We start from the raw sequence: 16,402 nt of genomic DNA, 5'->3' as shown, positions 1-16,402 counted from the left end.
TTTTCTCAAAATTTGACTGAATGTTGAAAAAAATATTTTGTAATGGATGAAAGTAGTTTTAAGCCAATATGTTAATTAATATATTTCCTCTATGTACAAATGTATGCATTTTAATTGTTTGTAAGAAGTAAACCTAGATTCATGTTTTCAACTCAAGTAATAAAAACCTTAGTCGAAAACGATATCCGAATCCGACCCTAACCCAACTAGACTTTCTTGCATATAAGAGTGGTGAATAATTAATTTCGAAAAAACAAAACAAACGAGACTTAAGTGTGGTAAGAAAAAGAACTGTCAAAACACAACTTTTTGTTCTGACTTCTGTTCTTTCTCTTCCGCAGTGACTAACAAAACAAAACTTAGGTATTAAAATTGAAAACATTATATTAATCGTTTCGTGTTGTTTAAATAACTCGAAACAGAACCTATTAATTACAGACGAATAACCCAACCCTAAAGGCAAAATCAATCATGTATCAGGAATATCTCAATCATCTACACGTATCTATCGCTCCATTATCATCTGACGAATTAAAAGACTTACTAAACGATGATGACAAATTGGACGAGAAAGTCGACGAAGTCCTCGAAACTCTTCGTGCCCAAAAAGAGAGTCTGCTTACAGATAATCGCAGCAGAGCTGAAAGCAACATCGAAAAGGAACCAATTCTAATTGAACTTCGTGGAAAAGTCAACGAACTCTTAGAAGAAGGTAAAACGCGATGTGCATCGGTTCAGGAGAAATTATCACAAATCAAAACCAAGTCTGGCAATGTAAGTCAAGAAACTGCCTTAGCTTTATTGCAAACTGCTGCCGCAGAAAGTGAAGAAGAATCTGAAAAACTTGTCAAAGATTTTATAGAAAACGATCTGGGTCTGGAAGGTTTCCTCGAAACGTTCCTTACGACGCGCAAGAAGATGCATTTAAGAAAATTCAAAGCAGAGAAGATGTCAGAGTTGATGCGGCCACAAAATCAAAGAAGTTCAATGTATAACAACTTGCCATCGACTGGATTTTATCCTCAAGCACTCCCACAGTCACAAGTGCCATATCCCTTGGGACCGATGATGCCAATGCCTAGGCCTTACTAGAAAACCTGCAATGCTAATGGCAATGTTTCAAAGTGACATGCATTGTAATTTATTTATAATCTATGTATATTAGCGGAAGAAAAATCTGGTCGCCGATTCTTTTTTTATGTTATCCCGATCAAATCGTAATTCTTGTAATAAAATTTATTTACCTCCTAAATTGTCGTTTGATTGAATAATAATTTTGTAAGTGGAAATAAACAAATTTTACTAAAAATCTATTCGTTTCATAGTTACAACTTACAGGCCTTCGGTAATATTTCAAGCAAGAACCTTCATTTTTCTTTTAACCGATGGAAATCTCCATGAATCGGTACTGAGTATTTTGGGACTCTTATCTTACCAATATGAAAGATCAAAGGTAAATCTAACACTTTAAAATTTATTTCACATCAAAAATGTTAAGTTTGAATGATCCAAATTCCTTCGAAGACGTAATTGTTTAATTGTAAGCTTTGTTCTATGTAAAAGCTCTTACGCCTTGTTTCCTAGTGCAACGAAAATGTTCTTGCATTTGCCAGTGTAAATATTTAAACAGATTAAAGGCAAGTGTAGTAATTTACTCTAAAACGTTACATAAATAAAGTAAACTTTTGAGTGCATTGTTATAATTTTTTATTTTATCGTATCTGAACATCCTTTTATTTATTACAATGTTAAAAATTTCCTCGGTTTTTGTTTTAAGTACATATCAATTTGTTTTGTTCTTGTTGCATTCACTTTTAAATCAAAAATATTATTTTCAAAAAAGAATATAACAAATTCCGTGAATTGTGGAACAAAAATTAGTTCTCCGAATATTTCTTCATATATATTATTACATTTTTATTGCAGTAGTGTTGTTCCTTATGTTCTTTTGATGATGCATCTGCATCACCATTTTAGTCTTATTAGGCAAAACATTATTTTAGAAAAAAAAACATTATTAAACTAAAAATAAAATGGGGTTATTTTAATTGTGGAAAGGTTAGGGTTTTAAAGTGTGAGAATGATAATGAGAGTTTTAATGATGGATATTTGTTCCTTTCATGTCATCATGATGATCCAAATTCTTTCATCCATTTTTCATATTTCTCTAGATCGGCCTTTGAGACACTTTTGTTACATTTTGCAATTGCTTCGGCAAAATCTTGCGATGAGACAGGAAGATCAACTTCCTCCGTTGCTAATTGGCGAATTTCTTCCGGTTTAAGGCCAGCAATTTTCCTCCGCATGGACATCATACTGGCATCCCTACAAACAGAACAAAAAGAAATACATTTTTATTATAATAATAATTTTAATGAAAGGTCAGAAAATATTACCTGCAAACATTTGTTATATCCGCTCCTGAATAACCTTCTAATTTTTTAGCGATTTTCGATAGATTTACACTATCGTCAATTTTAACTTCGCGCAAATTTATTTTCAAAAGAACTTCCCGACCATCATCAGTTGGCAGGGGTATGTAGATTCGTTTCTCTAGACGACGTCTTAAAGCTTCGTCAATATCCCAAGGGAAATTTGTTGCGGCCAACACCATAACAACCTTAGATGCTTCCTCACTATCAACGCCATCCATTTGAACTAACAGTTCTGATTTTACACGTCGGGAAGCTTCGTGTTCCGATTCGGATCCACGTCGTGAGCAAAGCGAATCGATTTCATCGATAAAAATTGTACTTGGTGCATAGAAGCGGGCCATTTCGAATAGGAGGCGTACCATTTTCTCAGATTCACCGCGGTATTTGGATGTTAACGTCGACGATGAAACATTAAAAAATGTTGTTCCACATTCAGTTGCTACAGCTTTAGCGAGCATGGTCTTTCCAGTGCCCGGTGGTCCAACCATCAGAACACCTTTCCATGGCCTACGAATCCCCTAGAAAATAAATATTTTTAACATCTCAATAAAGTAGTAGTAATCTTAGTAATATAAATTAGTTATCTGAGTTCAAAAATTCTAATTTATCTAAAAATGTTGATAAATTAAAAAATGTTCATAGCGAAGCTTTGAATAATGTTGTGCCTTTAATCCGAAATAAGTCAAACTTTAGTCCTAAGTGGTATAATAGCAGGCTTAAGAAGTTAAAGAACGCAAAGAATTCTGTGCATAAACGTTTTAAGCAGTCAAATTCTATGGTTGACTATACACTTTTTTCTCGTCTGAGGAAAGAGTTTTCTTGTCTAAATGTTTGCATTGCAATTACGTACAATTAATGGAATCGAACTTGAAATTAAATCCAAAATAATTTTGGAATTATATCAATACAAAGCGCAGAAGTGTTGGATTTCCATCAACGATGCATTTCGATCAGAAATCGTCTTCAGATCCTGAAGAAATTGCAAATATGTTTGCTGACCACTTTGAATCTATTTATAATTCAACCAGTGCAGTTACGTTAGATAAATATTATTTTGAATCACTTCCTTCGATATTTGATTCCTATAATTTCAAAATTAATAATGTTGATGTACTTAAGTTGTTATATGGACTTGAGCCTATAAAACAGCCCGACATATTGGGATTTTTCCCCATTGTTTTAAGGCATTGTGCTGACGTTCTCTCTGTACCATTAACAGAATTGTTAAATCAGTCCTTAACTACGGGTACATTTCTTGATGAGTGGAAAATCTCGATTATAAATCCCATTTTTAAATCAGGGAAGAAAGATAATATTAGCAATTATAGACCTATAACTAAACTATCTATAATCCCAAAGATATTGGATTGTCTGGTTAAGGAAATTTTTCGATAAATGCTTTGAAGAAAAATAGACAAATTCAGGTAGTTTACACAGATTTTTCTAAAGCATTTAGCAGAGTAAACTTTAAAATTATTTTGAAGAAACCAGAGTGCTGTGGAATTTCTGAACCTTTGCTTGGTTGGTTTAAATCTAACTTGTATGGTCGTAAGCAAATGGTAGTTGTAGATGACATTTGTTCTAAGGAAATAATTGTTACCTCTGGTGTTCCTGAAGGGAGCCATTTGGGACCCCCTATGTTCTTACTTCTTGTAAATGATATGACTCCCATTTTAAAATTTTTCAGATGTCTCATCTTTGCTGATGACATTAAATTTCACACAGAGGTTAGGTTATGGTTAGGTTATAGTGTATGTCCAAGATGGAAACGGACACACTTAGGTCAGTTTAATGGTCCATTGTGATACCACATGAATCTTGAGGCTTCCTCCTAAGCTCAATGGAACCAGCTTGAGTCCCTTACGAAACGTGAGAGGCTGATTACACCGATATGATTTAGATCGTTTAGATCGTTAAAGAAGAATTCTCCTTGGTAATTCTTGCGTTTTCGAACTAGAGCAGGGCATGTGCACAGAAGATGAAGAATCTTTTCTTCATCTTCCTCGTCCATACAGCTTCTGCAAAAGTCATTTGAGAATACGCCTAGTCTCTTGGCGTGCTTTCCTATCAGACAGTATCCGGTTATGACACCTATTATCGAGCTTATACTTGAACGTTTTAAATCCAGTGTTGGCCAGATGTTTTTTGTGAATTCACACGTGGTGATGTTGTTCCACCTGGTGCCTGCCCTCCTCACAGCGTCTTGCATTAGCAGCAGTTTACAAGTAGCGATTGGTATGCCAGTACTTGCCAAACGTGGTAGGATGGGCTGTACTGTACCGTTCTTGGCGAGTTCATCTGCCTTACAGTTACGTGGAATGTCTCTATGGCCCGGCACCCAGCAAAGGTGAATATTAAACTGTTGCGCCATCTCCATTAGAGATGATCGACAGTTATGGACTTTTATAGAGTTTGTAGAGACGAAGTCCAGAGATTCGATAGCGGCCTGGCTATCAGAGAAAATACGGATATCAGATGTTGATATCACGTTTTCTTTGAGCCAAGACAAGACTTCCTTTATCGCCAAAAGTTCCGCCTGGAACACGCTACAATGATTGGGAAGGCGGAATGAGAGACTTAATTTCAGTCGTTCAGAGAAAACCTCCACCAACCCCTTCTTTTGTTTTTGACCCATCTGTGTAAAAATGGATTGACTCATCCTCCAAGAATGTCCTATCCTCTTTCTGAAGTTTCTGTCGAATTGTAGTTGGGGGATGGTGTAGTCTGTGTGCTTTGGAATTGATTCTAAGTACCTTCGAATTACGGAGTGGCCAATGTTGTTGTTAGTCCACTGCGACGAGGCATTGAGGCGAATAGCAGAGCTTGCAGCTATTTGTTTGCTAAATATCTCAAGAGGTGTAAGGTAGAGCAAGGTGTCCAGTGCCGCAGACGGGGTCGTGCGAACCGATCCGCTTATACATAGGCAGGCTGAACGTTAGACTTTATTTAACTTATCCCTGTTTATACCTTTCTCTAAAGCAGTCCACCATACTGCCACACCGTACGTTAAAATCGGTCTGATTACCGATGTGTATAGCCAATGCGTGATTCTGGGTTGTAAACCCCATTTATTACCAATAGCTTTTTTGCAAGAAAAGAGAGCTACAGTAGCTTTTTTGACGTTGCGTTTCCAATTTAGTTTTTTGTCTAAGACAAGACCCAGGTATTTAGCCTCGTCTGAGAATTTTAATTGGATTCCTTTAATATAGGGAGGGTTGACAAATGGAATTTTGTATCTCCTAGAAAATAAGACCAGATCGGTTTTGTGTGGGTTAACACCCAGTCCACACCGATCAGCCCAAAGTATTAGTCTGTCCAAGGCATTTTGTAAGAGTTCTTTTAAGGTGTTAAGATGCTTACCTAAAACTGCTACAGCAACGTCGTCCGCATAGGCTATCACTCTGAAACCCTCCGCATCCAGACTAGTTAGGATTTCATTCACCACTAGGTTCCAGAGGAGAGGGGATAGAACACCATCTTGCGCTGTCCCTCTGCTAACGAATCGTTTACCAGAAGAGTTGCCCAGTTTTGAGTTAATTATTCTGCTAAGAAGCATTAAATGAATTAACTTCCGAAGCGAACTCACTACATTTAGAGATGTCAGTGCAGATGTGAATGCAGATGTGTCCACGTTTGATGTCAAGGAAAGCAACCATAGTGAACTCTTTATGATGGAGGGAATATTCGATGGTGCGTACTAAAGTGATAACGCTGTTTCCACCGATTTACCTTTACAGCGTGTTGAGACGAGACAGAAGTCTTGTATCGATACGTGCCCTTAAATGGATATCAATCAATCTTTCCAAGGTCTTAAGAAGGAATGATGATAGACTTATAGGTCGTATATCTTTAGGACTGACTTGCGAGCATTTACCTGCTGTGGGTATAAAAACAACTTTAACTTCTCTCCATGCCGAGGGAACATGGACCAGGAACAAAGACAGCTGGTAAAAATTGCCTCAAGGATTGGTGCAATTATGTCAGAAGTCTTTTGTAACTCGGCTGGTATTATTCCATCTGGTCCTGCAGATTTAAATGGTTTGAAGCTGTTGAGAACCCATTGTAGCTTGTCCCTTGTTATCAGACCTTAAGGATATGTTGTATTTGAACTTGAACGTATATAATTGATGCAAGTTTCGGTAAGAGAACTACCAGGAAAGTTAGTGTCCAATAGTAAGTTCAGCGATTCATTACTTGAATTTGTCCAGGAGCCGCCTGCATTTTTCAAGCAGCTTGGCATCGCTGGACTAGTTGAAAGCATTTTCCGTAACCTAGAGACTTCAGAAGTTTCTTTTATCGTGCCACAGAAGGATCGCCAAGAAGATCGTTTAGATTTTCTTATTGCCTTCTTGTAGATTCTTAGGAACTCTATGTAAGAGACCCAGTGAGAGGCTAGTCTTGCGGCTTTGGCCGGTTGAAAAGTTTCCTGCATTCTTTCCTGAGCGAGTCAAGCTCTGAGGCCCACCATTGTGGTTTCCTCTTATGTGTATAAGTGGACAAGCAATTTCTAGCGATCTGTTCATAGCTGAGATAAGGTCATTGACTTTGTTGTCAAAATTTCACATAGAACTAATTATGGATTGCATGAATCTTTAAGTCATAGCTGTAAATTATTTAATAATGCTTCCTATGTTCTAGATATAAGTTTGCTAAGAAATTGTTTTAAAAACATTATTATTAGAATATTTAACACACAAATTTAATACAACTTAAAAACTTTTATATAATTATGTTATATATGCATATATGCATATATTGTTATATTTAATTATCAAGTCTGTTGATGTATATCGTAGAGAAGAATAAATAAATAAATAATCACAAGCAATTGAACAATAGTTCCTTTTAATAATTGCATTTAATAAATTAGTTCCAGTTCTAACACTCATGCCTATCAAAACGGCGCACTACAGCGCTAATTGGATCTCAGGCTAGGTTGTCTTAAGATCGCCATTTCTACCTAACACTCATGCCAGAGGTCTTGGGTTTGATCCCTGCCTGTGTAATTTAATTTTAAGAACCATTTTATTGAACTTAAAAAGACCTTAGCTGCTAGGGTCAATATTGTAAATTATCTATCCATTAAAAAATCATTTGCACATATAAACACTTTATGTAATGTAACAAGATCTTTAGTCTTAAGTAAGATAGATTATGGTTTATCAATCTACGCAAACTCTCCTAAAACTACAATAAACTACATCAAGTTTTCTTACCACCAAGCTGCACGCAGAAGTTTAAATGCTTTTCCAACCACCCCAGTACTTAATATAATGGCAGAAGCTGGACTTCCCCTAGTAGAAGAGCGTATTCTTGAAACCAGAGCTAAACTCTATGTGAAATTTGCGTTCAGCCGAGGCTCGATTATTGATGAAGACGTCAAAGCGCTTGATAAATCAAAGTATCTTAAACGTATCCCTTCAGCGATTTCTACCGCTTCAACAATTGGGAAATCTATGGAAATTCTAGTTAGTAAACACGAAAAATATTATCCAGGATGCCCACCATGGTTCATCGAAGATTCCTCTTTTATCATGGACATGACTGAACACAACAAACATCACACTTCCTGATACATCTACCAATCTATATTCAAAGATACTACTGATGCCCTAAGGTCCAAAAATTGGAAAATAATTTTCACAGACGGTTCCAAAACCCAATACAGCACATCGTGGTTCCCTTCTGTCCATTGGAATTCTGGACAATACTGTTTCTGTATTCACCGCTGAAGCTACTTAAAGACTGCAGAGATAATATAAAAACTACTAGGCCACTTTATGATTTGTTCGGACAGTTTGGCAGTTATACTTGCTATACGAAATCCCAACAACAGCACCGTCATAATTAGCAAAATAAGAGGCCATCTCATTAAGTCTGCCAACAAACTAAAACTAATGTGGGTTCCCGTCACTCTGGGATTTTTGGTAAAGAACAAGCTGATAATGCAGCAAATGCTGCTCATGCTTCCCCTGTGAAATATGTGCTTGCACTGACAAAACGTGACTTATTACGTGAATATGCTTCGCAGGTATGGACTCCCTTTTACGAAATTCATAGAAAACGTATTGAATAAATTCAACATAATTTCATTCCCTTTGCCCTAAAGGGTCTTCTTTGGGATGATCCTTATGATCTGCCTCCCTATGAACATCGTATTCCACTTCTTCAAATGCAATCTCTCCATCAAAGGCGTGTTAATAATGACTTAGTATTTTTTCATCAACTCATTAATGGTGAAAGTGGTGCACCTTATGTGCTATCTTGTATACATTTGAATTCCTGAGGCGGAACTCATCACCTGCGTACATTTGATTTTATACATATTGACTTCCATAGAACTAACTATAGGAAGAATGAAGCTTTAAGTCGAATGAGCATTTTATATAATTTAAACTGTTCATCGATACATTTAAATTTAAATAAGGTGAGATTCGTAAAAGTTCTCATTTTATAAGCTTACTACTTTCTGAAATTCTGAAGTGTAGAAGTCAATCGTAAAATCAAAACACATAGGCTAAATGACTGGCAGAATTAAGAGCATTTCTACAGTTCCGTCAACATTGATAAATCTAAACCAAGCTATCCAACATCCACTTCAAGACAGATGAACACTACTTTGGGAAGACTACGAATAGGGCACACTGCTCTTATACATCACCACCTTCTAAAAAAAGAAAGCCCTCCAACTTGTACAGGCTGCCAAGCAATCTTGGACGTTAATAACATTTTATTAATGGGTGCATGCAAATACTTAACTTTTAACACCAGCTTATACAATACAAATCTAACAACCACCGAGATCCTAGGAAATTTTGATCCAAATAACATCAGAAAAATATACAACTTTATAAACCTACATAACTTTAAAATCTAATTATATAAATCTTAAAACTTTATAAACCCAAATAACTTTAAAACATGAATATTTAATTCTCACTATTTATACTATTTACTTTTTACATTCTTTAATTTAAAAAAAATATTACACAAGCTTAGTTTTTATAAAGAGTCAGAAGCTTCAGCTGCTAAGTCTCTTCACAATATGTATTAACTTGTACATTTTAATTTAAAGTTAATACATTTTAATAATAATAATAATAATAATAGTAAAGTTTTTTTCATGGGTACTCTTGCGAGGAATTCACAAATTCTCAAAGTGCAATATTTGTCATGCAAAGTGCTTTCTCAAATTAGCCGTTCGGATTCGTCTGTAGGTCCCCTCCATCCCTGACAACAGTACTCGCACTCAGGAATGGTTGAGTTACAACTCTCAATGGTTGAGTTACAAGTTACAATCTTTAATCACTAGGCCCTAGTTCTCAACGGTCTGTTGCGTCACCTTATTTATTATTTAAAATCGAATCTATAGGCAGTTTTAATCTCACTACAATTTTGAATTAATTTTAAATATGATGCATAAAACATTTTTGCTAAGACTATCCTCATTTTATGAACTATGTTTTTTCAGGACATTTAAGAGTTTAATGTGTGTAAGATCAGCAAAATTTGGCGAAACATAATAAAAAATCTTTTATTCTTTCTGATCCGCCCTTGTGCGCTCTTAAACTTGATCAAAATGTCGATGAGCTTACAGCAGCCCTCAATAAAGCCATGGAAACTGCCTGCCCCCTCACCCTCACTACAGTGCGCGGAAAAAAGAAACCATATTGGTGGGCTGCTGAACTAGAAATACTCAGGAAAGGTTGTAGTAGGCTTTTCAATCGAGCAAAAAAGATCCCAAGACTCGGACTTCTATAAAGAATCCTTCAAAAAGTATAAACAAGAATTGAGAATAGCCAAAAGATCCTCAAGGAGATCCTTCCCTAGCTCAATAGAAGAATCCTCGGAGGCATCAAGGATGAGGAAGATTCTCTCGACAAATCCAACCATGCCTATTTGTCTTAAAACTTCATATGGTACATGGACTAACTCTTGCGAAAAAACGCTAAACCTGCTACTAGACACCCACTTCCTGGATAGCTCCAAATCCGTTAATACAACAAACAGTCCTAGGTCGGGCAATAACTTAACTTTTCCTCAAGGTCTGGTTACAAAAGAAAAATTGACATGGGCTCTGAATAGTTTCAAACCTTATAAATCTCCAGGTCCAGATCAAATCGTACCAGCTGAGCTACAACATACCATCGATATAACTTTGCCCATCATTAAGATGATCTTTAAAAGTTGCCTAAATCGGTTCTATATACCTCAGCGATGGAGAGATGTAAAGGTAGTTTTCATTCCTAAGGCTTGCAAATGCTTGCATGTCAACCCCAAAGATCTAAGACCTGTTAGCCTATCATCATTCATTCTCAAAACTCTGGAAAGATCGATTGATACCCATGTACGTAATAGCATTGATAAGAGACTATCGATGTCTCAGCATGCTTTTTGCAAAGGGAAACCGGTAGAAACAGTCTTGCACACTCTGGTAAGAACTATTGAATACTCTCTAGAGCAAAAGGAATATACCCCGCAAGGTGGTGTTCTGTCCCCTCTCCTGTGGAACATAGTGGTTAACGAACTACTAATATCCCTTGAGAGGGAAGGCAGAGAGTGGTTGCGTATGCCGATGATGTTGATATCGCCGTCACAGGAGAACATCCTAATACACTGAGAGACCTCCTCCAAAACGCACTCAATATGCTCACTAGATGGGCTAATCACTGCGACTTAGTATTAATCCTCAAAAAACAGACCTCGTCCTTTTTACACGGAAATCAAGATCCCAGTAATTCTACCTCCTTCAATAAAAGGTGTACCACTAATTTTTACCAATGAAGCCAAATATCTTGGTCTGATATTAGACAAAAAATTAAATTGGAAATCTTATATTCAGAAAAGAGTTAAAAAGCTACTGTAGTTCTTTTCCTTTGCAAGAAAGCTATAGGAAGCAAATGTGGTTTTCAACCTCGCATAACCTATTGGCTGTACACATCGGTCATCCGACCAATACTTATGTACGGGGTTGCAATATGGTGGACTGCACCAGAGAAAGTCACAGAGTCCAACGCACCGAATGTCTCTACATAAGCGGGGCATTGAGAACCACACCCTCAGCAGCGTTAGACACTGTCCCCCATCTGACACCCCTCGACATCTTCAGCAAACAAGTGGCAGCGATTACATCTATAAGACTCAACGCCTCATCTCAATGGCCCAACAACAATGTGGGGCACTCCATCATTTTGAACCTCTTTAGTTCTATACCAAAGTACACAGACTACACTATTCCTAAACCCCTATTTGGAAAAAGCTTTCAGGTATCCATTCCATCCAAAGATGAATGGGAAGACAAAAAACAAATGGATAACGAAAGCATTCATTTTTATATAGATGGATCCAAGACAAATGAGGAAGTTGATAGTGGTATGAACTCAGACGAGCTTAATCTTAGCATCTCATTCCGCCTCCCTCATCATTGTAGCGTCTTCCAAGCGGAAATTTTAGCGATCAAAGAGGTTATCTGCTGGCTAAGAGAAAACTAGATATCAACTTCTGATATCCGCATCTTCCCTGACAGTCAGGCTGCTATTAAATCTCTTGATGGTGTCTCAATTAAATCTCTTATTGAGATGGCGCAGCAATTTAACATTCACCTCTGTTGCCGGTACCGGGCCACAGAGACATCACGGGAAATTGTAGAGCCGATGAACTCGCTAAAAATGGAACCGTCATACCTATTTCAACTGAAAGGGAGAAGATAGGTATACCGTTAGCTACATGTAAACTACTGGTAAAAGAAACTGCTCTTACGATTACAAACTCTAGGTGGCACAAATTACCAACATGCGCAGCCACAAAACTCATATGGCCTTCACTTGACCTAAAGCGCTCTAAAGACTTGTTATCTCAAAGCAGACTTCATATTAGTTCCCTAATAGGTGCCCTTACGGGACACTGTTTTATAGACAGACACGCAATACGATTTGGTGTAGCCTCAAATGACTTCTGCAGGAACTGTATGGATGGGGAAGAAGAGGAAACAATCTCTCACCTTTTCTGCACTTGCCCTGCTTTTTCACTAAGACGCAGATTTCATCTGGGAGACTACCTTTTTGATAATCCCAGTGAACCAACTAATAAGGATATCAAATAAAACGCTCAAAATGGTTTGACTAGTAAGAAGTAATTCTCTAGATTCATGTGGTATCACAATGGGCCTTTTTTTGACCTAAGTGTGTGGATTCTGAATCCGCAGCCACTTTAACTTAACCCAACCTAACATGCACCATTAACACTCATTTATTGTTTCGAATAAAAGTATGACTTTATCGATATCAAACTTATAAATCGAACCTACCTCAACACAAATGCGTAATCCAGATTTAATCAGTGTATTTAAAAATAACGAAGACTAAACCAAACCCACAATATCGGTGCATGTGTTTCGACAGATAACAATTGAAAAAATACACTGACTGATGGAGTAAGGAAATATTATAAGTGGTTGTTGATGTTTGATTTATGCAACTCTATTAGTCACTTCAAGATTAGTGATAATATTTGAGAAATATACAAACATTTCAATTGGAAATCGTCGGCCCATTGTTAAAAATAAACTCATGAGTTGTTTATTTTTATTTTAACAGATAAAAGTATTTGTTTAGCTGATGACACGAAACGTATTAATTTCAAAACGAAAACACAGCCACACTTCATTCAATATTCATAGTACTTTTTTGTTAAGTCTCTAGTTATAACTATTTAGTCACTTTGTGGCTTTTTATTTCATTTCTAATTATTTCGTATTGGAAAATTTAAGTGAAAACAAAACATTGATTACCTTAAAAAAATGTGGCATCCACATTGGCAGAACAACAGCTTCTTCAAGCAATTTTTTAGCATCTTGTAGATCGGCGATATCTTCCCAGTGTACATTTGGATTCTTTTGCAATATATCACGCTCTGAAAAGAAAAGAATGAACTTTATCAATAAATAAATACGTTAATTTTTTAAGGAATGCATACCTAAAATATCCACCAACTCCGACTCGAGATGACTGCTAGGCTCAAATTTCTTTTCTTTTTCTTCATCTGCAGTGTTGTCTTCGTCTTTGGGATCATCGTCCTTTGCTTGTCCATTGTCTGTGCTTGCTCCACTGACAGCAGACAATGTTTTTCGATTATTTGAGCCCGCAGCAGACGTTCTACCATTTTGACTTGAATTACTTTGGCGACCAGTATTCGGTGCAGATGGTTTTTTTGCGCCTGGTGCTTGTCTCTGGGGAATTGTACTTTTACGATCCAATTTTCTATTCACTACCGCATTACTACTGCGACTACGACTTGGTGGAACCGGCCTAGAAATAAAGCAGTTTTTTTTAGTAGGCTTACTTTTGTTTTCAAAAACAAATGGGTTTAGAGGAGATGTTGTACTTATAAGTTTGTTCTTATTAAACAGACAATTTAGAATACAAATTACTTTAAGAAATATATCTTTAAATGAAATAAATCCCTTTTCTTTAACTAATATTACTGATAAAATTGTAACGGCCCATTGTGCTCCTCTTGTTGAAAACATTGGTGCATCAATAATAACCCAATGTTTGAATACACTTTTGACACCTCTTTAAGTCCAAGTGCAATTAAAAAATTGTAACTATTCAAATTGAAAATAAAGGAAATTAATTAAAAGGTGTAACTGCTCGTAAAGAACCAGGTCGATTACAGGAAGGAGGTGAAATTGAACAACTGCCCTCGGCGAGTTGTAAATTTTTGACTAAAGGAAGTATTCTTGAAAGCGTTTAGGTGTCGTTTTAAAGATAACTTAATATAAGAAACAGAATTTACTTTTCGGGTCTTGGCGGCCCCCAAACATCAGGATCCTTAGGTGGAGGTGTCCAAATATCTGGATCTGGACGAAACCAAGAAGCTGGATCTTTCATCTCGTCTTCGCTTATTTGAGATTTTAGTTTGTGAGCAAAAGGCGTATTATGCAAATCCAAGGTCATTTCGGAAAGTGTTTTTTGAATGGCTTTCATTTCTGTGTATTCTTTTTGTATTTGTTGATTGATCTGAAAAATAAAGACACATGGTCATACATAAGCGCATTGCTTTTCCGACGAGAGCGAAATGCTCTAAATAAATTTACTACTTACCATGCCCCATTTGCCCTTACGAAGAGGATCCGTTGTTGAAGTAACCATTCTACTTAACATTCCCTGCAATCCTTCGTAATATATTGCAGCTGAATCATAATTTCCAGTAAGGGCCATTTCTCTGGCCATTTTGGCATTTTCACATATCTCGGCAATTGATGTTTTTGCCATTACGGTCATTCCTACACAAGATTTCGTCTTTTGCTTCCCACCTCGTAATAACTGTGAAGCGAAATTCTCCATAGTTATTCTTCTTACATAAAACAAAAAACAAGGGAAAACAAGAAAAGCAATAAAAAAAAACCCAATCAGTGATGAACAACAGCACCAAACAAATAGAAAAGATAAAAATGTTATGATTTGCCAGACCAAAGAAAGAAGAACCCTTTTTGATTGAGGCCCAAATGTTATTTTAGGTTCTTCCTAAAAATAAAACGGCCTAAAATATTTACAAGTTTATTTTTATTTTCATTTTCATTCCACACAGGTGTTCGACCTTGCGGACACACATTTTTCCGATTGGGATTCTTAAAAGTTTCTTTATGTGGATAGGCTATTAATTTTAAATACAGAACTATCGATGTTAGATGGAATAATTAGAAATGCGCTGCAGCGATTAGGATGGTACTTACGGTAATGGACATTAGTAAAGCGGATTAGTTTTAGTTGTTAAAATTTACAAGCGAGTCTGTTTTATTTTATGAAACTATTGTTGAATGGAAAAACTATTTTTTACTCTCAGATGATGCTTCTTTCTTTCTTTTTCTTTCTAAACTTGAAGCACGGGCGATGTAATTTCCAACAGTTTTCTTTCTTTTGGCCAAAACCAAAACCGAACTGACAGGTTATGTGTCATGAAATTCACACACACAAAAAAGAAATATGACTTTCGTATTTCGAATCAGTAAAGGTATATGCACAAGAATTATTTAAGTCTGACACACATTGATCGCGGAAATAATGCTGCAGTACGTTTTTCTCTGATACCATGAAATATCATATGGGTTTACATGCATTACTATCAAAAACACTAGTAAAGATATAAATCCTCGGTAGCCATATTGGTTTGCTAAATAGCTAAACCGAAAATCCGACTCATAAACTCATTTAAGTATGCGTGTGATTTCTCCTCTAATTTTACGAAATTTCCTCTAAAAACTTAGTAGTTGATTCTATGTATACTTTAAAACACATCTATTTTTCTCGTTGAATTCGTCCATATTACAAATACAACAATGTAAATAAATGGGTTTTGGAGGGTGATAGGTACAAAAGATTTATATCTTCACAATAGAGTATTTTTTATTACTATATGATAACAACAGAAGTAAGATTTCTAGATTACATTGATATATAATTTTCATAATTGCAGTGACAGTCAGTTTTTGATCGGTGAAGGCAATCAAATGCTTTGCACCTCAAAACGTTAACTAATTGGCTTTTCACAACAAACCGAAAACACAGTTTTCACGAAATTATCGGTTTTGGCCGAATAACCTACATCGAAAACTCAAGTTTCCTAATATATTTTCGGTAAACCACAAGTTGTATATAAAACCTCTCGAAAACTAGTTGCAATTCAAAGTTGAACTAAACACACAAACCTTTCGAAAAATCAGCGCTCAAATTAATGTAAACAAAACAGCTGATGGCTGCTGTCAAAACAAATATTTTATTTTTAAATACATTGGGTCGTGGTAAGCAAAATTATTTATACAATTTCCTTTCAAAATAAGAATTATTGCTTTTTTTATTTACAGAATAAGGAAGAGACAAAAAAAAGAAACTTTGGGGGAGCTGCGTGGGAACAAAAAGAGTCGAGAATAAAAGCCCAATGACTATTTGCGGCCCTGGCGGTTCTTT

The 16,402-nt window shown here is 36.2% G+C and overlaps 2 protein-coding genes across 6 annotated transcripts; one reads left to right on the top strand and one right to left on the bottom strand.

Annotated features, from left to right (window-relative positions):
• The first annotated feature begins 249 nt into the window (after nt 1–249).
• Nucleotides 250–1,252, top strand: LOC129938796 (vacuolar protein sorting-associated protein 37C). Of its 2 annotated transcripts, none has more exons than XM_056046561.1 (2): nt 250–363; nt 439–1,252. In XM_056046561.1, the coding sequence occupies exon 2, from the start codon at nt 472–474 to the stop codon at nt 1,090–1,092; it is 621 nt and encodes a 206-aa protein (XP_055902536.1). In that variant the 5' UTR covers nt 250–363; nt 439–471; the 3' UTR covers nt 1,093–1,252. The 2 variants fall into 2 exon arrangements, with proteins under 2 accessions (XP_055902536.1, XP_055902534.1); XM_056046559.1 differs by having other exon boundaries at nt 274–363; nt 423–1,252.
• Nucleotides 1,253–1,690: 438 nt separating this feature from the next.
• On the bottom strand, nt 1,691–15,388 carry LOC129941107 (katanin p60 ATPase-containing subunit A-like 1). 4 transcript variants are annotated; one of them, XM_056049658.1, is made up of 7 exons: nt 15,276–15,388; nt 14,540–14,761; nt 14,232–14,455; nt 13,410–13,741; nt 13,225–13,346; nt 2,397–2,953; nt 1,691–2,325 (listed from the first exon to the last, which is right to left on the bottom strand). In XM_056049658.1, exons 2-7 carry the CDS (start codon nt 14,717–14,719, stop codon nt 2,127–2,129), a joined length of 1,614 nt encoding a protein of 537 aa, XP_055905633.1. In that variant the 5' UTR covers nt 14,720–14,761; nt 15,276–15,388; the 3' UTR covers nt 1,691–2,126. The 4 variants fall into 4 exon arrangements, with proteins under 4 accessions (XP_055905633.1, XP_055905629.1, XP_055905632.1 ...); XM_056049654.1 differs by having other exon boundaries at nt 14,540–14,789; nt 15,172–15,374; XM_056049657.1 differs by having other exon boundaries at nt 15,172–15,372.
• Nucleotides 15,389–16,402: the final 1,014 nt, after the last annotated feature.

The sequence above is a fragment of the Eupeodes corollae genome, chromosome 1, assembly GCF_945859685.1.
Source record: "Eupeodes corollae chromosome 1, idEupCoro1.1, whole genome shotgun sequence".
In the NCBI taxonomy this organism is placed as follows: domain Eukaryota; kingdom Metazoa; phylum Arthropoda; class Insecta; order Diptera; family Syrphidae; genus Eupeodes; species Eupeodes corollae.
Note: the sequence above shows the minus strand (reverse complement) of the source record. Positions and strands in the feature narration are given on the sequence as shown.